The following is a 22,758-nucleotide window of genomic DNA, read 5'->3' as shown; positions in this document are numbered from 1 at the left end:
CGTCCTGCCGCAAAATATTGCCGAGTCTCATGGACCCCCCGTGGTCGTGCCACCTCGACCCGGGTATAGGCTAGTTTAACCGAAGAGTGAATTTATCTCCACTCACCGTCCTCGGGATCGGGTCCTTTGTTCGAACTCCATTACGCCCATGGTTCTGGTGCGTAGATCCCGGAAAGCTCCGAGCCCGCAAGTGTTCTGGGACTCATTAACGGAGCGACTTCTAGATTGCGTTTGAATCCGTTCGAAGCCAAGTGTTTAGGACCTCTAGGTTCGTGGATCCGAACCCTTTCGAGTCCGAGTGTTTCGGATCTCTAGGCTTGCTTAATACCCTTTCGAGTCTGGGCTCGAGTAAGTCTCTAGGTTCGTGGATCCGAACCCTTTCGAGGCTTAGAGCCATTCAGCCCGTTTGACGGCGATAAATCCAAGCCCACTAATCTTGGACTTGCGATAAATTCGGGCCCACTAATCTTGGGCTATTGGGCCTAAATAATTTAGTGGGCTTAAATTAGCTCCTCTTACATTTGCCCCTTGCGTGTGCGAGAAATTGTAATTTTCTCGGACATGCATACTGTCATTTCTTCGACCCTGCTTCGCGTCACGTTTTTCACAAAAAAACATGTTGTCACGACAGAGCCTATGGATAAAGTTGATGACGCACTTCAATTTACAAAAAAAAATTGACAAGCAAAAAATTTTTTTTTTTTTTGTACTTCTTCTTTTTTTTTTTTTTTTTTTTTTTTGTTCCAAGTCAAAGAAATAAGAACTAAAAAAAAAAAAAAAAAAAAAATCAATTTCTGTATTCTTGACAAGATAAGCCACACTTTACAGCTAGCCCACTTTTCACTTTATAGCATAAAAAGGTAAGGCTCATGCACCTTTATTTTTGATTTGGAAAAAAACAAACAGCAGGCTGTTATGTAGGCATCACACCATTTTTTTTATTGGCTCCAGATAAAAATAAAGCCCACGTTTCTCGGCCCCCTCTCTCTATGTATCACCAAAATGTCTTAGGGTTTATAGAATCATACCCTTTTTTAGGCCAAATAAAATTTGTCTTTATTATTGCAAAAATCACTATTTCAGCACTATCTCTCTCTTTGAACGGAGAGACCCAAGTTGGATTCCATCTTCTTCAAGGAGGCTCTGTTTCTACAAACCAGAGACCACCACGTTTGCTCATTTTCCGCTGCAGCAACTTCGCTGCAGACCCACTGTCTTCAACTGTGATCTGGCCAACGCCGACCACGCCGCCCTTTCAACGCGGCGTCGGTCTGCCCAGCTACTCCGTCGCTTGTTCGCGTCGCAACTCGTGGCACTGTCAACAACGAGATTCAAACCACTGCTCACATGCATCATTGCCGGACCGGTTCGTTCTTGGCTGACCCACCGTGGCCGCTGGTTCTTTCTCGCATCTGACCTGTGCGCGTGGCTCTTAACCCACGCTGCGTGCTTCGTGACCCATGGTCTCACCACAGGTTCTTCTGATCTCCTCATTTGCCTGTTCCGGTGTCGTTTCTTGGTAATTACAACCTGTGTCGATTTCAGCTCGGCATCGTATCACTCTCTTCAACTTCGGACTTTACTTCGGCTTTTTTTTTTTTTTTTTTTTTTTCTTTTTTGGGACTTGGCAGTGATCAACACCAGATTCAGCTTGCCAACTTCAATATTTGCCCACCCTGGCGCCGCTTCATCACGATCTCGGTTTATACTGTTCTTGGCCACTCTCTCATGGGCGTGGCCTTTAGATCTGTAAGCATTTTTTCGAAACCCACTCTCGATCCTCTTGTTTTGATGAAATCTGAATTTCTGAGCCTTACTAGAAATTTGATTTGGGCCTTTGAGATTTGCGAGCATTATTGTATATCAATTTTGAACTCGAGATAGCTGAAGCTTCCATTGAATCTTGACTTGCATATGAAATGTAATCCTGAAATTCATATTTTGGAGCTTCATTTTTGGTGGGCCTTGGTCTTCCTCTCAACTAATTTCATTTTTTTTTTTTTTCAAAAACTTTCTTCTCTTGATTTCGGGTTTCAAAAAAAATCTGGGTAAGTTTTGGCTCTTGTACAACTTGATTTAATACTCTGAGAATTTGTAATTTCTGTCACTCTGAGAATTTGCAATTTTTAGCTTGAGATAGGTAGTACTCTGTTGAATTTCATGACATTGCACTCCTGCTAATATTTAAAACTTGAGCCCGTGCTTTGATGATTTTGATACAAATAGAGCTATTGAAAAATATTGATCACTCGTTGGTTGTTTCTGGTGAGTTTATCCATCGCCATCCTTGTGAATGTTGGAATAGTTACTATTTGAACTCTTGTATATACATATAATTTATGGTAGTCTTATGATTCCAATGACACACATTCTTCTTTTAACAGGTTAGAGACTGAAGCCGTGTGTACATTGATTGCTATTGCAAGGCCAAATTCAATCTGCTATTGAAGCCGTGTGTACATTGTCGGTTTCAATCTGCTGCTACTCCATCACCAATCACTGTTGGCTTCAACGGTTCCAACGCACACCACACACGTTCGCCTTCTCAACGCAACGTGTGTGGTTGCTGACTCTTTTGTAGTACCAGCGTTGCTTCCGGCTTTAACTTGTCCGACGCCGATCACGCACGTTCGCCCACTCAACGCAACGTGTGTGGTCCTACCAAGCCTAGCCCAGTCTTGTTGATTACAGTCTGTAAAGCCTCTCTGATTTCAGCTTGAATTTCCAGTATCGGCTTTGGACTTCACCTCTCTAACTGCCCAAATTTGTAAGTATGAAATTCGGCTCCCTCTTCCGAATATAAATATATTTAAATATATATAAATATATTTTTGTGGCAATGTAGAGGGCTCAAGCAATCTGATAAAAATAAAAAAATAAAAACTGAATCTGAATATGGACTCAATTTTTGTGGCAATCCCAATGACACATTTTTTTTTTTTAGCTCAAACACCGTGATTTTGGCCGCATGGAAACATACATTAGCACTTAAAACCTTATTGAGGTGCTTGGCTTGAACATAATTTGTTGAACTTTATCACCGAGGAAAGGCCGAATATAACTTGTTGACTAGTATTTGAGCTCCATTTTTGACATGGAGAGAGAAAATCCTGGGCTTATGAATATGGACTTTGGAAAGGACAGTTCTGTAATTTGCATAATGATCCATTGAATCTTACTACTGATGAGCAATGTAATATGCTTCGGATCTCGGGCCTGAAATTTGCTATTGAACTTCACTCTGTCCAAATTTTGAGCCTCGTATAAATTGGACCTCTAACATGGAACATAGTGACTTTGAGAAATTGACCCAATTGAACTTCATCACAAAACGACCTATGATATTGCATCTCTTATCGATGATGAAAACTGAAAATCTGTATGTTGTTGATACACATATCGGTACTGTAATTTGTTGAGCTTGAGGAACACCCGAGAGAAAGAATTGTTGATGACTTCCGGGGTTGAACCTGGACTCTTGGTGTAAAAAAAAAAAATTCCTCGTAGAATTTGTTGAATTCATGGACTCTCAGAGAAACGAATAGTTGATGCCGAAATTTCATTCGAATGTGTTGCTTTAATTCTAATAGAATTTGTTGAATTTTAATACGGTCAACTCCTTACTGTTTATACCTGTTATTTCAGCCATATGTCTTCTCAAAAGAAATCCGTAGCTCCGGGGTCATCAGAACCGGCTCTCATGAAAGAGAGGGATGTACCTCTGGCATCTGAGTGGAGGAAATCTCCTTATTTTGGTCGGAAGGATCCCTTCTGGCGGGCGGCTACCTCCACCACTTCTCTTCTATCTCCGAAGGCGGCTCCATTATGTCTCACTGAGGACACTGACTCTGGACATGAGGCCCTCATTTCTCCTTCCTCGGTGCTACGCTTTCGGATTGAGCGGGGGGACTTTCCATACTGTTATCCTCAGTTCAAGGCCTTCTCAAACCCTCCTTTTGGTTGGCGGGAGTGGGTCGATGATGTCCTCTCGGACAAGAGCTTCTGTGAGCGGCTTCAAGAGGCCCGACTATTGATCCCAGTGAAAATATCTCGATCCCTATCCATCCGTCGCAACAATGCTAGCCTGGAAGCCATGGCTCTTCGGTGGAGCACCGAGACACACACCTTTATACTTGGCCAGCACGAGATGGGGTCCACCCTTGAGGATGTGTTCATGTTGCTGCGTCTGGAAGTGACCGGCCCTGATGCCTTCGACCCTGAGCAGACACCCCCCGAAGATGATTCTTTGATCCAATCTCTGAAGCTAAATCTTCAAACTTGTGGTCGGTGGAGTTCCGTTTTTGATGGTTCAGCGAGGAGGACTAGTCGAGTAAGGACGGACCGTGCCTCCTATACTGCATGGATCCGCCACTTCTTCAAAGATCTTCAGCCCTTGGCCAGAGATGCTGACCCTGACTCTCGGGAGTATGAGACCGGTCCGATGTATGGCTCCAGGCTCTATTTCTTGGGATTTCTGGCTTGCTTCCTTTCATTCTTCATTCTTCCGAGCACACCTCCGGATTCCCTCAATCCTTTCGTCTTCCCCTTGGCAGTCAGGCTCTTCAGAGGAGATCAGATCCCTTTGGCTCCACTATTTCTTGGGAATCTCTACTATCGGCTGGATTTACTACATCGAGATATGGTTCGCTCCGTGGGTCGATATGAGCCTGTCTCCTTTATTCACAGCCAGTTCTTGCTATGTTTCTTCTTCGAGAGGTTCCCAAAATTTGCCCCTGCTCCGACTGTATTTGAGGCGGAAGTTCTTCGGGAGAAAGTGGATAAAGATGGCATCCCCGTGCTCGATACTGATGGGTCTCGGACATTTGAGAAAGCGAAGTCTTGCCAGCCGTTGATTACACGGTGGTCACGTACCATTTCCACCTTATCCTTGAATACTCTGGTGGATGATCCCCGACGCTTTGTGGCACAGCCGTATGTATGCCCACCTGTGGATGTGGCCACACCGCTTATCTATCATGGTTCCTCCCGCTCGGTGTCCTTTCCTTTGCCGAAAAACATCCCTGCACCCTTTGTTGATATGCTGATTATGATCCGTCCGAGTTCATTACCGGTGTGGCATGAGGAAGGCGTTGATAGTGCTGTTTATAGGCCTGACCGCGTAGCATGTCAATTCGGGTTTGATCAATGTGCCCCGGGGCCAGCACCTCCTTTATTATCATTTTCAGCGAGCTACGGGTGCTTCAGTCGCGGGCTTGTACACACCGTGCTTCCCATATCCGGCTCTTTGACGATGCCAGGCTTGAGCCGAGTAGGGGGTTTCACCCCTTTCTTTCAGGCGGTATTGGCAGAAGAATATCGATGCGTTTATTGCATTTGTCCAGAGCAGACCGACCGTATGTTTGCCTCCGCCGATTTATAAGAAGGATTCTTCTCTTCGGCTACCCGAGAGCCGAAAATCTGACCACATGTACGAGAGTTTCTTCACCTCATCTGCTCCAACTGACCCTTCTGCTCGGGCATCTGCTTCTAGCTTGGCAATTACTTCTCCAGAGCCAGTCCCTTTGAATAAGGCCTCTGGTCCTCGAACGACCCGCCTTAAGAAGATGGCTCACAAGAGGACTTCTGATGCCAGTCCTTCCGCTCCTCGCCTTTCCAAAAGGCTTCATGAGGTACCCGAAATTCTTGATTTGAAGCTACTTTCCTTCTTGCGACTATACCTTCTAAACTGAAAACTTTTATTTGCCCATGTTGTGTAGGATCCTGCGATTGTTGACGTTGTCAGTACCGTGGCTCCTGGCCATGCTGCCTCCCCCAGGCCGGACTCAGACTTGGACGACACCCTCCCTTTGTCTACAAGACTTGTGAAGATGCGCACCCCTCGTATAGCAGTTATAGATGACGATGATGATGAGGCTGAGTCCTCCGATCATTTTTGTGACCTTATTCCACGCATGCGTCGTCACCGCCCTACCGTAGCTGAGGAGGAGCACTACCTTGGTGACGAGTTTATTGGGGCTCACCGTTCTGATGTTGAGATTGCTGGAGGGACTGATGCCACAGAAATTGATGTCGCGGGCCATGCTTCTAGAAGCGATGTAGAGATGAGGTGCGCCTCTGGGAATGGTGTGGAGGTGGATGTGCTAGAGATCTCTGAGACTCGCTCTGGCACTTATGGTGATTCTCATCCTCCGGCCCTCCTTCCTTCTTCAGGGATGACTGCTACTGTTCAGGCTTCATCAGACATTGAGATCGATCAGGTGGTCTCTACACGACCAAGTGACTTTGTTGATGCTAGGAGTCCTTCAGTTGCCCCTGCTTTGCATATTGATTCTCCCTCTGGTAATCTTTCTTTCTGAAGTTTGTCATTTACTTATATCTGTGAGAAATCTTTACTTAAATGGCTTTCCTGTTCCCTACTTCTAATAAGGCCTTCTTATCTTTTCTTCAGTGTTAGCTGCTAACGGGGTCTTGCCTTCACCTACCTCAGACTCTGCTCCAGTGTTAGCTGCTATCGGGGTCCTTCCTTCACCTGCCTCGGACTCTGCTCCAGTGTTAGCTGTTACCGGGGTCCTGCCTTCACCTGCCTCGGACTCTGCTCCAGTGTTAGCTGCTACCGGGGTCCTGCCTTCACCTGCCTCGGGCTCTACTCCGACTCTCTTTGTAACTCCTCACGGTTCTCCTTCTCAAGGGGGGACACCTGCCTTTGAGACGACTGCCAGAGGTTCTTCATCGCCAGTGCCTTCGAATATTTTGGATCTGAATCTTAGTGATTTCCACATTGATAGTGATGCTTTTGGTCTTTCCCCTTATCGTTCGGCATTCTCAGGCTCGGGACCTCTGCCGGGAGTTACCCCTCCGGGTGGTTCATCTAACCCGATAGACATTGGGGAGATTCCTGAGACTAGCAGCTTTCCGGCCCCAATTCCTCCTTCAGCTTCTGGCAAAGTATCATTTCTCCATTATTGGGTAGCTCCTGAGTTTGCTTCAGTTCTACAGCTTGTGCATTCAAGTTACCCGGAGACCTTTGCTTCATTTGCTTGCCAGTGTCCACTCATTCAGACTGCTCTTCTCGAGTCTTTTGCCACTATCTTATATAGCTTGGACAGGCAACGGTTGTGTGACCTTAATGGGAAAGTAGTCGAGACGGCGTATCAGGGGATCTCTGACATGGAGCGTCACCAAGTGGACTTATCATGGCTTCGGAAGCGCCTGGATATAGCTTCGAACGCCAGTCATCAGCTGGAACTTATGTCTGTGCTTGCCTCCTATCGCACCTCTATAGATGAGATAAAGGCAACTCTTCGTAAACTTGAGTCGGGTTATGCTCGGGCCTTGGAGACTTTAGAGGCACACTCTACTGTTTGTCCTCCAGATGTAGATATGACGGGCAGCTTCTTCGAGGGTGTCTTTAGGAAAGATTGAGTTTTTTTTTTATCATTACTTTCTTGCCCCTTTCGATAAAAATGTTTTATCTAGGACAATGCAATGAAATGACAAAATTTTTGTTGTTTGGATATTTTCGCATTGTTTTCTCATTCTACTTGATAAAATATTTATTTCGAATGATACAATGGAAAGAACAATCATATGCACATGTTTATAAAAGCTGAAATATTCTCATTAGTTCTTCAACTTTCTTGACAAAAGTATAATAGATTCACTGTAAGTGATGGGATAAAACATGCACCATAGAGAAAACCAGCTTCTTCATAACGTAAGGGAAATACAACTTTTAGACAAAGTAAGAAAGTGAAAATGAATTTCATCATAGATGAGTCCAACTATGGGTAGTAATGCTTGATAAACTTTGCATTGAGCGGGCCAGTTCGGAAGCCGTCTTCAACCCTTACAAGTTTGTAGTACCCGCTTGAGCTCGCCTGAACCACCTTGTAGGGCCCTTCCCATTTTGGAGAAAACTTGGGCAAAGGCTGTCCTCGCATGATTGGGTCTACAATCTTCCATACTAGATCACCTTCTTCAAACTTCCTTGGTATCACAGTCTGGTTATAGGCTCGGGCGATGGACTCATGATACCTTTCCATGACTTTTGCAGCTCTGTCATGTTTTTCCTCTAATGCTTCCAATCTGGTGGTTCGAGGCTCCAATACCATCCCCGAGGCGAGAGCCACTCGAGCAGATGGCGTTTCCAACTCTATAGGTAACACTGCCTCGGATCCATACACAAGGGAGTAAGGAGTTGCTTGAGTTGGCTTTCTCTTCGAAGTGCGATACGCCCATAGGGCTACTATCAACTGTTCGGACCAAGTCCCCCCAAACTCATCCATCATCTTGCTCAGAATCCTTATTAGTGTCTTGTTTGTGGCTTCCGCCTGCCCGTTCCCTTTTGGATAGTAGGGTGTGGATTTGTGATGCTTCACTTGGTAAGTCTCTAGGAGGCTCTTCACATATTTGTTTATGAAGGGAGTGCCGTTATCCGAGAGGATGGTGTTTGGTACCCCAAATCGGCAAATGATATTCTCCTTGATGAAGTTTGCGACTGCAGGCCCCGTAGCGTTCTTTAGAGGAATTGCTTCGACCCACTTTGTACTCAATTCTGTGGCTGCGAGAATCCACTTGTACCCCTTAGAAGATGTGGAGATGGGCCCTATCAGATCAAAAGCCCAGGTATGGAACGGCCATGGCGTTCGGATACTATGCAGGTCTACAGCTGGAGCGTGGATCAAATTTCCGTGTTTCTGACAAGTCTGGCACCTCTTCACGTGATGGGATGCATCTGACTCCATGGTCGGCCAGTAATACCCAAGGTGTATAAGTTGCTCGAACAGCCGAGCCCCTCCTTGATGTTCAATCTCGTGGGCTCTTCCGAGGACTAGATCTGACTCCTCCTTGGAGAGACATCTCAGGGGAGTGCCCTCAATACTTCTTCTATACAGCTTGTCCTAATCAAGAAAGTACCGCCTCGCTCTCCTCTTGAGGTGTGCAATGTCCCTCGGGCTCTCAGGTAGTGTTCCCTCTTTGAGATAGTCAACGTAGACTTGCCTCCAGTCAGGGGTATCAATTTCAAAGCAACTCTCATCCTCCCGGATGTATGACTGACACTTGGGGCATTCCTTCTGTAATTGATTTGAGTCCTTCTCCATCTCGGGCCAATAATAACCTTGTCTTTGGATTCTTCTATACAGACTGATATCCCCATCCCCGCAAGACTTTTCATGGATCTGTTGTAGTCGGAAGCTTGCTTCTTGTTGGCCAATACACCGGGCTAGGAATCCAGTACCTCCTCGGAAGTAAAGTTCACCTTGAATAATTGTGAATTAGGCAAGCTTGGCCATAGTCAGTTTTCCAACTTTGCTTCTGAGTTGCTCGAGGATTTCTCCTCTCCAGTCCTCTGGAAGGCCTTTGTCTTCGGGTATTATTGAAGGTTTTGTTCTCTTCTTGATAACAATTGTTGCCTCTTCCTCTGGAATGTCAACTCTTGCCCCTAATGTTGCGAGGGCATCTGAAAACTTGTTGTCGGAGCGAGGCACATGCTCTATTTCGACCTTCTGAAATTTGTCAAGAAGCCTTTGGACTGTTGTTCGATATGTGGCCAAGGCAGGCTCCTTTAAGACGAACTGTCCTGAAACTTGCTTCACTATCAGCTTTGAGTCCCCCCGGATCCGAATCTTCTTGATACTGTGCTTCTCAGCTGCTATCAAGCCTAAAATAAGAGCCTCATACTCGGCTTCGTTATTTGAACAATGGAAATCCAGTTTATAAGACAAATATAACTTTTCCCCACTTTTGCTTGTAAGGACTATCCCGGTTCCTCCCTTCCCTCCGGCTGCTGCTCCGTCAAAGCTCAATGTCCAGAAGCTTTCCTCGGAAGCCATAGCTGCGTGCACCTCTCCTCTTAATTCTTCATTCACTGGTTCATAGTCACCACTTGGAAATTGGGCAAGGAGATCAGCTAAGGCTTGGCTTTTGATCGCCTTGGGGGCTACACATGTGATCTCGAATTCACCCAGTGCTAACAACCATCTTGCCACCTTCCCGGTTAGAGCAGGCTTGCTGAGGAGGTATCGGATTGGATCACTTCTAGTAACAATCTGAATCTGATGTGCTAGGAAGTAATGTCTGAGCTTTTGGGCAGTGAATACCAAAGCTAAACAATGTCTCTCTACTGGAGTATATCGGACTTCTGCTCCTCGAATATTCCGACTGATGTAATACACCGGGCGTTCTACTCCATCTACATCTTGGACCAGTAATGCCCCTATGGACTTGGGGGTTGAAGTTAGGTACAACATTAGAGGCACCCCGGGCTGCGGGGCTATCATGGTCTGAGGCGAGGTCAAGGCCGCCTTGATTCTCTTAAAGGCCTTTTGGTGCTCTTGGTTCCACTCGAACTTGGCATCTCCTTTTAACAAAGAGCCGAAAGGAGCAGAGATCTCTGCCAGTGCTGGGATAAACCTTCGAATATAAGAGACCTTCCCGAGGAACTTCTTTAACTCCTTCTGAGAATGCGGGGGAGGCATTGCTCTGATAGATTTGACCTTGTCTTCATCTGCCTCGATACCATGCCTATGTACAAGAAACCCGAGGAACTTCCCGGCCGTCACCCCGAAAGCACATTTGAGAGGATTCATCCTCATTTTGAATTTCTGGCACCTCTTGAATACCTTCTCAAGGTCTCGGAGATGGTCTTCTTCTTTCTTGGATTTCACCACTAGATCATCAACATAATCTTCCATCTCATGATGGATCATGTCATGAAAGATTGCAGTCATAGCCCTTTGGTAAGTTGCACCGGCATTCTTGAGTCCGAAAGGCATGACTGTATAGAAGAAGTTTCCGAGAGGTGTTCTAAAAGCGGTCTTTTCTGCGTCCTCTTCAGCCATCTTAATCTGATTGTATCCACTGAATCCATCCATGAATGAGAACATCTGGTGTCCCGAGGTAGTATCCACGAGGGTGTCGATGTAAGGAAGAGGGAATTCATCCTTCGGGCAAGATTTGTTCAAATCTCGAAAGTCTACACATACTCTGATTTGGCCATTCTTCTTCTTTACTGGCACGATGTTTGCTAACCACGTGGGGTACTGTATTGGCCGGATGAAACCAGCCTGTTGAAGTTTTTCAATCTCCTCCTTAATCTTCTCTTCGAGATCTGGATGATATTTTCGAGCAGCTTGCTTAATTGGCTTGGAGTTTGGGAACACATCAAGATAGTGGGAGACTAGGTCAGGATCTAGTCCGGGCATTTCCTTATATGACCAAGCAAACACATCTGAGTATCGGCTTATCAATTTTAACAACTGTTCCCGTTTTTCTAGGCTAAGGCTCGAACTTACGAATACCGGTCTCGGTGCATCTTGTCCATCACTCAGATCTATTTCGATAAGTTGTTCGGGCTGAGGTTTCGGCCCATCTTGCATACATTCTGGAGCCACTTCAGGCTTTATTACTATATCATTGTCAGGAGGCTCTTCTTTTGACTCGGAGTCGGTGACTGAAGAAACCGACTCCCCGCACCTTCATAAATAATACACCATCTTGCCTCCTTCTCGAACTTTCATCACCTTCCGAGGAATAGGCGGACTTTCTGGTCTAGACATCGCCCGCTTACTTGATTCTGTCATCGGCTCCTTGTCATCTTTGATATCCTCCCAACGAGGAATTTTGACCCCTCGAGGCTTAGAGGTGGTGGGAACTTCTTCGACAGCCAGTTCGGTGAAGTAGATGGCATCAGAATAATGAGCTTCATGGATCTCGAACGGCCTTTCTGTAGCCTGAATTGTCACCGTCTTCTTTCCCCATTTAGCCTTAACACACTGATGATAACTTGATGGTACAGCCCCATATCTATGCATCCAGGTCCTCCCTAGAATGATGTGATAATTTGCCTCAGAATCGATAATATGGAACTTGGTGGCCGAGCGAATCTCTCCAACGGCTAAATCAACTGTTACGCATCCGATAGTAACTCTCCTTTCTCCACCGAAGCCAGTGATGACTATCGGCTGCTTCACAATGCGTTCTTCAGAGATTCCGGCTTTTTCTAGAGTAGCGCGAGTCATAATGTTGATAGAGGCTCCACTATCTAGAAAGGCCCTTTTGAACTCAACCCCGTTAATAAAAACAGTCACATAAAGCGGGCGATTGTGAGAAAAAGGATACTTTCGATCAGCCTCGGAGAAAGTAATGGCACTAGATTGCTCTTTTGCCTTCCTCGGGATAGACCCCTCAGTCGACATGCATTCCTCATGGTGTGCCTCGGCTATATTAATGATAGACTTGGTGATTTCCGTTCTTGCCTCCCTGGAAAGTCCAAGCTGGTCAAAGAACTGCTTGAACTTTACACAGTCTTGCAGGGTTTTGGCATAGTGATCCGGATCTTTTTCCACTCTTGGAGGCTCGTAGTTAACCATCTCCTCGGTCTCCTCAAAATAAGATGCCACATAAACATGGTGTCCTCCTCTTCCATAGTATTCTTCTCCTCCTTCTGGATCAAAGGGATCTTCGCCATGAGTCATAAATGTTCTGCCCTCTGGATCGAGAGCACTTCCATAGTAAACTTGCTCACCCTCTGGCTCGAGGATGTCGTCCAGATAACAGTCATCGTCATCGAGATTAGCGATAGCCTCGATCATTGGGCCTTCATAAGCTATCATAGCAACATTCTTGCCCTTGTCTCGGTGTTGAGGATATGGTTGTTCTCGGATGTCTTGAGTCCCTCGCTTTTTGAACCTCAATTCGTCTGCCTTGACTTTATCTCTGAAGATTTTCCTGAGAGTCCAACACTTCTCTGTCGGATGTTTCAATGTACGATGGTAGACACAAAATTCAGGGCTCTCACGGTCCTTTTTTGATGGCATTTCTTCAACATAAGGCAATTTTAGCTCTCCGTCAGCCACCCATTCCTTAACTAGAGCTTTCACTTCCTCGATTCCACATGGATAAGAAACATTCCCCTTTTCACCATTATATTGCTTTCTTTTCTGGCCTCTATGACCTCCTCCTTGTGAATTTCGGGTATCCGGGGCAGAGGCAGCAGCAACGGTAGGTCCACGAGATGACTTGAAACTAGTCTTGTAACTGGCTTTAAATCCGGACTCCTGAGCCTGAGGAATGCTAATGTTCCGAGCTGCTTCTATTAATGCCGAGAAGGTGGGTAGCTTGTGGTTAACTAGAAACATTTTGTACCTGCTCAATGCCCCTTCTAGACAAATTTGAACCAGATAACTCTCCTCAACTGCTTCATGACAATCCACGGCCTTGTCCTGAAACCTTTTGACGTAGTCAAGGATGTCTTCACTTTCTTGTTGCTTCTCTTTACACAATGTAAGTGTGGTCACCTTCTCCGCCACTTGAAAGAACTTGGAGTGGAATTTGTTAACCATTTCCTCCCAACTTCAGACAGAGTTTGGGGCCAAATTAACATACCAACTATATGCTCGGTCGGTGAGGGACTTAGAGAATTCTCTCAGTCGGAGGACGTGGTTTGAACCATGAATACCTAGAGTCTCGATGAATCGCACAACATGTTCTCGGGCATTTCCTTGTTTGCCGTCGAACTTGATGAACTTCGGCACTGTATACCCCTCAGGGTATGGATAGCTCAGCATCTCAATGGGGTAAGGCGGCTTGACGTCTGGATCAGGCAAAGAGGGTAAGGTCCTCTTGCCCCGTTCGAGATCGAACATGGCCTGCACATCGGCGAGAGTGAGAAACTGTTGAGGGAGAGAGTTTGATGGTGGTATTCCCGGGACTTGGCTTATGTACCCGAAGATTGAGCTAGGGGCGTCTTGGCCATTCTGGTGCTGCGAATTCATCATTGGTGAGGACATTTGACGATACTGGCCATCAGCGCCTATAGACAAGCCAGTTGGTGATGGGATATTGAATTGAGGCCCATAGAGTCCACCGCACGGCGCCGCTATACCGGGTTGTGCTTGCAGATTTGTTGTCGGCACCAAAGGAGGCCCGCTTGGTGCTTGGGTAACATTCACTGGTGGCGTAACAAGATTAGGTACGGGCATAGCTCCCTTTTGCGCCATCATGCTCCTTATGTTTTCCTGGACACCAGCAGTCGTTGGAGCGCCATTCATTACACCAGAAACTCCCCTAGTCACCATTGGATCTTGGCTCGGCACGCCATGGAGCCCTGGCGTGGGCAAACTGCTGCCGCCTACTGTGGTTTGAGCATGTGTTACTGTGGCCGTGTTGCCATGAGCCATAGGCTGATTGGGGCCTACTTCTCCTTGGATTTGATTTTGCGCTCCGGCGGGAATAACTCCACCACCAGTTTGATTTCCGTTTGGCGCCGGTGCAAAGTTAGAACTCATCACCAACATGGTGTGAGTGAGATTCTGAAGAGTTGTAAGAATCTCTTGCTGAGTATTTTGAAGTCCTTGAATGGCTTCAAGCAAAAGTGGTTGATCTGGAGCCATGGTTCTGTCATCACCACCATTAGAGGATCCTTGTTGGTGAACTTCATCTTCTCCCACCATCCTTGTTGGAGTTGTGTGGATTCCAGATCTCGTTGAGACCATTAACCAATCCGCCTCCCCAGCAGAGTCGCCAAAATGTAGGAAAGGGTTCAAGAAAGGAGTTGGAAAATTCGAAGATCTTCGAAGATCCTTGAAGAACAACTTCGAATTCTCTAGAATATGATGAGAGGCTTAGATTCTTCAATAATCTCAACTTAGGAACACAACAACAAAGGAGATGATGGAGATAAGAGATTGGGTGAAGAAGAAGGCAAAATGGCTAGAGAATAGAATAATGGCAAGGCTCTCCCATTGATCTCCCACTTTCACTCTCAAGGTTGATAATGGAGAAGGGAAATTAGTTCTTTCCCAAGAGTTCAAAAATCTCCAAAATCCATCCCTTGTAAAGCTATGGGTGGGTGCTATTTATAGGCACCTCATGATGTAGGATGGAGCCCATGTGCAAGGCACATGGGGGATATTCTCTCTAACCACCTTGTCCGAGGAGGTGACCTCTCCGAGGAGGTGACTTCTCCGAGGATGAGAAAACCCCGAAGAGGAGATCAATCCCTCGGCGAACCCTTCTTCTTAGCCACACCTAACCAATGATTCCCAATCATCCCAAAGGGTCAGGGGTAGTCCCAGAGGACGTCCTGCCGCAAAATATTGCCGAGTCTCATGGACCCCCCGTGGTCGTGCCACCTCGACCCGGGTATAGGCTAGTTTAACCGAAGAGTGAATTTATCTCCACTCACCGTCCTCGGGATCGGGTCCTTTGTTCGAACTCCATTACGCCCATGGTTCTGGTGCGTAGATCCCGGAAAGCTCCGAGCCCGCAAGTGTTCTGGGACTCATTAACGGAGCGACTTCTAGATTGCGTTTGAATCCGTTCGAAGCCAAGTGTTTAGGACCTCTAGGTTCGTGGATCCGAACCCTTTCGAGTCCGAGTGTTTCGGATCTCTAGGCTTGCTTAATACCCTTTCGAGTCTGGGCTCGAGTAAGTCTTTAGGTTCGTGGATCCGAACCCTTTCGAGGCTTAGAGCCATTCAGCCCGTTTGACGGCGATAAATCCAAGCCCACTAATCTTGGACTTGCGATAAATTCGGGCCCACTAATCTTGGGCTATTAGGCCTAAATAATTTAGTGGGCTTAAATTAGCTCCTCTTACATTTGCTAATCTAATCTCTTCCCCCAAACACCCGATCAAACAAGAGCCATATAGATGCTACAAGGGCCAAACCCATGTACCATGACAAAGGAAAATATTTTATGAAAAATAAATATATTTTTATTTTTTGGTGTTTAGTATAAAAAATAAAAAATAAAAAATATTAAAAAATATTTTATATGATCAACAAAAAATAAATTTATTTGGAAAAAAAATATTTTTTTCATTTTTTTTAAAGATTGAAAACGTTTTTCAAACTAAAATTTTATCAATATTACTATATTATTACCATCATTCTCACTTCCAGTACCATACCATCACCGTTGTCATTACCATCACCGCCACCCCACCTCCACGCCACCCCACCTCCATCTCTGCCTTTGTCCCACCACTACCACCACAAAACACAGAATAATATTTTTTTAATAAAAAATGTTTTCCGCCTAAATAAGCAATACCATTTTATTCTTTTAAAATTTTAATTGAATTATATCCAAAAGTTAATTATATATTGTCACTTTAATTTTCCTAATTTTTGTTTATCCCATTTAATTTCATGTAAAAATAAATAAAAAAATAAAAAATATATAAAATTAGGCCATGCCCAAGTTCAATTGGAACCCGGCCCATTTTGGTAGGTTGCAAAGCCCTACACCTAGAAGGCCCAATTCATATTTATAAATGCCCCAAAATAACCTTAGGTCTGTGATATATGTTCACCTGCTTAGGGTTTGGCATTCCTCCATTCAGCCCCAAGCTTGAAGATCGCAGTCGAGACCTGAGAGGCACAGCCGAGTCGTGAAGTCTCGAGGGAACAACCATGGTCTGCACATCTCTCTCTCTCTCTCTCTAACTTTTCTCGTTTATGATCTTGTATACTTGATTTAACTCTGTTTGTTGATAAAAAGATTTCATTTGTGTGGTTTGATAAGCTTCCTTTTGATGCAACTTTGCTCATATATATATATATATATGTATGTATATATGTGGTTGAGGGTTCTGATTGTTTTAGCTTTAGCTTTCTTGGATTCCATATCTCTCAGTGTCTCTATTTCTCACTCACAAAATCCAATGACTGTTTTGTACACTTGATCACGATCTGTTGTTTGATAATCGGATTAAAGTGTTTTGCTGATGCGGACTACTAATTCAGCTGTATTACTTACTCTTCTAACCAAGAAAAATAGGAAATGAAGAATGTTACATAGATTTATAATCAATGAAGGTGAAAATATTATTTTGAATAATGCAGACTTTTTACATATTCGGTGTTCTAAGTTTTTAGACTGAAGTGATAAATATATGATTTTTGTTTGGGTTGGGTGCCATTTATAGATCTGGGAAAGATTAAAGATAGGCAATTGGACTTTATATTTTTTACATTCTCACAATAACAAGAAAAAGAACAGAATCCTTTCTAATTGCTATTATACTACATTCTTTTGATGGTTTCTGCACATTATGTTGGAGATGGTGGTAGAGTATTTACGCGTTGCACAATTTCACGTCTCAGCTCTATAGAATTGGTATTAATAATACAACTCATAAGTCTTAAGGAAGATAGTGTTAAGCTTCTTCATTTGGTGGATATGACCTAATCTCTTTAAGCATGTGGTGTGAGTAAATTGTTTCTGCGATTGGGTTAAGGGGTGTTGACTCAGTTTGAGGTTTGCATGGAACAGTTCTTCTTGGTATTAGGATTCACTTGGCCGAGGCCAAGCAATTGAGACAGGGCCTTGTTGTCTTGAGTTTCTTCGAACATGAAATAGCAGTTGTTATGAAGAAATAGTGAATGTAAGCATTTTAAAGCATAATGGTGAGGATCTTGAAGTTAACATTGTATTTAGGTTGCTTTTGTATTTTTAAATGAAAGAAGGTTTATTTTTAGAGTAAGCAATCTAAATGAAAAAAAGGCTTTTTGGCTTATATTCTCCTTTATTAAACTTGTAAAATTACCCTTACAGCATACACCCTATGAGTGTTGCACTGGCATTGACCTTTACCTCCAATTATTTGTCTCTAACATTGTGTTTTGCAACTTTTAATGAATTCTTTGGTTATTTGCTTTCATTATCAAAAGTCTTGGTATAATGCCACTCAAAGCTTCTATTGATATTAGAAGATAAAGCTTAAATAGACAGAAGAAATATATTCACTATGCACTTGGTGCTTAACTCCTTTTTGTACTTCTTGTCAATTATTGCTTCTGAACAGAATTTTGTCTATTCCAAGTAGCAGAAAGTGAAATATATGCAAACTAAACATGCCACACATAGTAAAGCTGCTATTGCCTTGCTAGTATAGAGTAGACAAAATGGTTGGACTTCATCAGCTGATTCTTTTCAAAAAGATTTAAAATGGAAACATATAAAAAAATTTAAATGTCTTGAGGTGAAAATTCTTATAATTATAGTTGTTCATCGTCCTGATTTATTTTCCTGCATGATTAGACATTATTTTACTTTTAATTATGTTTATCTTGGAATGTTCTGTTGTTACTGGAATTCATTTGATCTTGGATTACAGGCGAGAGGTTTGAAGAAGCATTTGAAGAGGCTCAATGCCCCAAAACATTGGATGCTTGACAAGCTTGGTGGTGCATTTGTGAGTACATCATCTCAACCACCTGCTTCTTTTGTTTCTTTTTTTTGTTTTCCCATCTTTTTTGCTTATCATGTTTTCTATTTCTGCCTCTTGTTTGTTCTCTTGCTTTGTTAATGTACATCAAATGTTCTGGTATGCAGGCACCCAAGCCATCATCTGGTCCTCATAAATCAAGGGAATGCCTGCCCTTGATTCTTATCCTGCGTAACAGGCTGAAATATGCTCTTACATACCGTGAAGTCATTTCAATCTTGATGCAACGTCATATTCTTGTTGATGGGAAGGTTAGGACAGATAAGACCTACCCTTCCGGTTTCATGGGTATGCCCTTCTATTATCAAATTTTGTTTCTTGGGTTTTATGGGTATGTTCCATCTTGCCCAACATGCCAAAATTGTAGTGGATGAACTATCATATGGGTTGGAAGAGTAGTACTACATTGTTTATGACGTGGGGCAGATTTGACTAACCAAATTCACTTTTCCTGTATAAGTAAAATATGATGTGGATATGCTTAGAATTGGAAAATAATAAATTCTTCCATGTTTAGTTATGTGATTTCATTTCTTAAAAATGTTGTGTGTGTGCACCAGATGTTGTATCTATTCCCAAGACGAACGAGAATTTCCGTCTCCTTTATGATACAAAGGGTCGATTCCGTCTACATTCCATCAGAGATGAAGAGGCTAAGGTTCGTCCTTTTGTTGAATTTTTATACTGATTCTTCAATTTGAAAGCAAGCTTTGTATTACTTTCCATGTTGAAAAGTTGCTTTTGTCAATGGGAGATTGTGAGTACCTATGGCACTTGTTAGCTGGAACAACAGCTGTCCTTATTTTGGATGGCTTCTATTTGTAACTTGTAACTTATGTTTGATGGAAATCTTGTGGAGTTAAAATGAACACGTGTAAAATTGGATTGTTTGTTTTTTCTATTTTTGTATATTTGATGAAAATTATGCTGTCATGTTGCTGTAAAATACACAGATCTGATTAAAATGCTCTATGTCTTTTCTTTGTGGAGAAATTCTTTTTTGGACCTATTAAGCATGGGGCTTTTTGCGTTGTCTTATTTATGTATATGCCTGGTAAATAATTGCTGTGAATTATACATTTAACCATTGACTTTATGCCATCTATCATTCTTGTTGAATGTGTTGTCTGATACATTGGAATTGGTCTTCTCTGCAGTTCAAGCTTTGCAAAGTTCGCTCCTTACAGTTTGGCCAGAAAGGTATCCCATACATCAACACTTATGATGGGCGGACTATTCGCTACCCTGACCCCCTTATCAAGGCCAACGACACAATCAAACTTGACCTGGAGACAAACAAGATCACTGATTTTATCAAGTTTGATGTTGGGAATGTTGTGATGGTGACTGGAGGAAGGAATAGGGGCCGTGTTGGTGTGATCAAGAACAGGGAGAAGCATAAGGGAAACTTTGACACCATTCATGTTCAGGATGCCACTGGTCATGAGTTTGCTACTCGTATGGGCAACGTGTTCACCATTGGAAAAGGTACAAAGCCATGGGTGTCTCTTCCCAAGGGCAAGGGTATCAAATTGTCTATCATTGAGGAGGCTAGGAAGAGGCTTGCTGCCCAAGCAGGTGCAGCTGCTTGAATTTTATGAATCAAAATTTGTTGTGGGCACCATTTTACTATGTCAGGGTTAATGATAGAAACTTGTGTTTTGTCCTTTCTATTTCTTAGTTCAATATCAAACTAAATTTTGTTGCTGCAGATATTGTTAGACTCTGTTGGGTGATTTAGTAATTGAACAATGTTGGTCTTTTGCCATAGTTCTTGAGATTATTTATTTGTTGTGATTATGTTCGTTACTGTCAAGATTTTATGCGGAGCAATTTGGCCTTATGGTGTGTGTCCGATGTCAGTAGAATTTTGAAAAAGCCAGTTCTCCGGGATTTGAGTTTGGTCTGAGTTCCATATTTTGATGGTCACATCTCAGCTAAGCATTGTATCATTCATTTCTGGTTCTTGATGGAGGATCACCAGAATAACGTCAGAATTTTCTGCCTGAAGACTGGTTGCCTGTTGTTTGACTGCTGTCAAGTTCCTATGTTTGGGTGCATACTATTTTCAATTACCTGAAAATTCTCTAGGCTTATGGAGTGTATTTTTTGCAAATAGTTCTCTATTTATTTGTTTATTAATCAATGCCCTTTACATAATTTACACCGCATTTTGCATTTCCTCAACAAAAAAGGCCTAGAGAGAGGGAGGGCGTGGGAAGATGGAAAGCTCCTGCCCTAAATGAGTTGAAATGGAATGGTCATTTGAGCTTTGTATTTTCTCTCTCATGTATGGTGTGTCTTATTTAAGTGATAAAATGTAATGCTACCTATCATCAATGCTATTATATTGTCACTACTAGGACATAAACAAAAAAACAGAAAAACAAAAAACCAATTACATTGTTCACCAATTAAAAGAGGCTATATAAATAGTTTTTTTATTTAGATAATTGGTTGAACGGTAAAAAGTAAATAATAAAATTTAAAATTTTATGGTTAAGTCATTGTAGAGGTTATTAAAAAGTTATTCAATTGTTAATTTCAAGGTCTTGACTATAAAGATCGGTACAAATTAATCTGAACACTTACTTAAAAATAAAAAGATGAGAAATTTTTAATTAAATAAGATCTCCAAAAATCTTAATATATATAGATATTTTTTTCCTCACAAAGGGTATTGAATAATTTTTCATAACGAGACCAGCATGCAGTTGAATGCTGGGAGAAATTCCTAATTGATGGCTAGCTCTCTGTTGAAGTTTGAAACATGAGATTTCTACTGGCTAGCTTTCAAGACTAAATTTGTTTATCCATTAAGTCATGTCTAAGATTATATAGATAGAATAATTTATATCGAAGAGAGAAAAATTGTAATTTTAACAAATATTATTATGGGATAAGTTATTTTATTATCTCCTTATGAAACAAAAGAATTTTGCATATGCAAAGATAAAAGGTCCATCAATATTAGCTGAGTCCAAAAATTTCAACTAAATGTATGATTATTTTATCTTGAATTTATTTAATCCTTATAGGGACAAAAATTAGGTTTCTAATAACAAAGCATTTGTCAATTGTCTGGTGATATTTAGTACACTTTTCACCTAAATTGTGCAAATTCAACACTCAAGAGCGTACAAATCTTTGAACAATGCATTATCCTCTTGTCATGATATTGTACAACTCTTACTGTAGACTAAGTTTGAAACCCACTATTACCCCAGTAGAGAGGTTTATTATTTTAGATTGAGTTAAATCTAACCATCAACTAATTATTCCGAATCAAGACTTGCGAAAGTTAACTCCATTTCAAGACGGTTGTTGCAGCTATTAAAAATTTGTGACATTTACATATAAATTCTAATTTATGAATTAATATTTCATTAAGTTTTAATTAAGAATTTTTGAACATTCAAGTCGTATTAAATTTTTTATAGTTAGAATTACCCTTCAAATAATATTTATTTATCATTTATGATTATTTATAAAAGACCATGATGATTTGACATTTATTTTGATTTTCAAAACTTTAAAACATCAACTTTTAAATTGAAAAAACTAAAAAAAATTATGTGAAAAAAAAAACTAATTAGTGTGTTTGGTTTCAATTTTTTGAAAATTGAGTTTTTTATTTTTTGTGTTTTTTTTGTTTTTAATTAATATTTTAAAAATTTTAAGTAATTTTTTTTTACTTTTTTAGATGCACCTTCCTTGGATGTATCTAAAAAGTAAAATATTTGTGAAAAATATTTTAAAAAATAAATAAATACACAAAAATGTGAAAAATATACTGAATTTTTATATATTTTTATATATTTTTGATATTTAGTGAATTTTTAAAAGATTTTTTTACAAAAATTATACTTTTTAAGTGTATTTATATTAGGTGTGTCTAAAAATAAAAATAAAATCAGTGAAAATAAAAAAATATGAAAAACAAAAAGCAGAATTTTCTGAAAAGAGAATTTTAAAAACCAAAACCAAGCAGAGTGATTTTGAAAAAATTGAAAAAACTAAATTATTTTTTTGTACAAAATTGAAAATTTTGTATCTATAAAGAAGTATGATAATGGAATATTGATGCGCAAAACTAAAAAAAAAAAAACAGTTAAAAAAAAAGATAATGTTTTCAGTTTTAAAATTGAAAGCAACTAATAACATTTTCGGTTTTATTAGATAGTTGAATCAAACCAATAAGTAAAAGAACAAAACATTTAATCTCATGCTCTGTTTTCTTTCATCAATTAGTAAAACAATTATCTGAAACATTACTATGCAAAATTGATAATGTTCTTAATTTTTAAAAATTAGGAAAAATTGATAATATTCTTAATTTTACTAAATATGACTTATTAGTTTAAAAAAACTTAAATATGACCTGAACTATTATAACATTTGTAAATAAGACTTTTAGATAATTAACGCTAAATGTTTACTATTTAACACTTTTTGTCAACAATATATATATATCGTGCCATCTACAGGGCTGAACTAGGAATCCGAATAATCAATAATTCGATCCAGTTCAGTCCAATCCAATAGGATTGAATTGGTTTT

The 22,758-nt window shown here is 41.6% G+C and overlaps 2 protein-coding genes across 2 annotated transcripts; both read left to right on the top strand.

Moving 5' to 3' along the window:
• Positions 1-1,460: 1,460 nt before the first annotated feature.
• On the top strand, positions 1,461-15,976 carry LOC145821303 (uncharacterized). Its single transcript, XM_082917807.1, has 5 exons — positions 1,461-1,519; positions 1,632-1,749; positions 5,718-6,300; positions 6,410-6,561; positions 15,869-15,976. The coding sequence occupies exons 1-5, from the start codon at positions 1,461-1,463 to the stop codon at positions 15,974-15,976; spliced, it is 1,020 nt and encodes a 339-aa protein (XP_082773933.1).
• A 37-nt stretch (positions 15,977-16,013) lies between these two features.
• LOC114314633 (small ribosomal subunit protein eS4x) lies at positions 16,014-19,968 on the top strand. The gene is made up of 5 exons (XM_082919022.1): positions 16,014-16,384; positions 18,088-18,165; positions 18,306-18,486; positions 18,759-18,856; positions 19,356-19,968. Exons 1-5 carry the CDS (start codon positions 16,382-16,384, stop codon positions 19,788-19,790), a joined length of 795 nt encoding a protein of 264 aa, XP_082775148.1. The 5' UTR covers positions 16,014-16,381; the 3' UTR covers positions 19,791-19,968.
• The last annotated feature ends 2,790 nt before the right edge of the window (positions 19,969-22,758 follow it).

The sequence above is a fragment of the Camellia sinensis genome, chromosome 3 (assembly GCF_055761805.1).
Source record: "Camellia sinensis isolate YWXY chromosome 3, ASM5576180v1, whole genome shotgun sequence".
Taxonomy (NCBI): Eukaryota; Viridiplantae; Streptophyta; class Magnoliopsida; order Ericales; family Theaceae; genus Camellia; species Camellia sinensis.
Note: the sequence above shows the minus strand (reverse complement) of the source record. Positions and strands in the feature narration are given on the sequence as shown.

What these genes read in the sequence shown, in the direction of transcription:
- LOC145821303 (XM_082917807.1), top strand. Translation starts at nt 1,461, where the DNA reads ATGGTCTCACCACAGGTTCTTCTGATCTCCTCATTTGCCTGTTCCGGT. An exon ending in TGTTCCGGTGTCGTTTCTTG is followed by an intron (nt 1,520 to 1,631) that starts GTAATTACAACC and finishes GGGACTTGGCAG; the next exon opens with TGATCAACACCAGATTCAGC. An exon ending in CTGCCTCGGACTCTGCTCCA is followed by an intron (nt 6,562 to 15,868) that starts GTGTTAGCTGCT and finishes TCTCACTTCCAG; the next exon opens with TACCATACCATCACCGTTGT.
- LOC114314633 (XM_082919022.1), top strand. An exon ending in ACAAGCTTGGTGGTGCATTT is followed by an intron (nt 18,166 to 18,305) that starts GTGAGTACATCA and finishes TCTGGTATGCAG; the next exon opens with GCACCCAAGCCATCATCTGG. An exon ending in CTACCCTTCCGGTTTCATGG is followed by an intron (nt 18,487 to 18,758) that starts GTATGCCCTTCT and finishes TGTGTGCACCAG; the next exon opens with ATGTTGTATCTATTCCCAAG.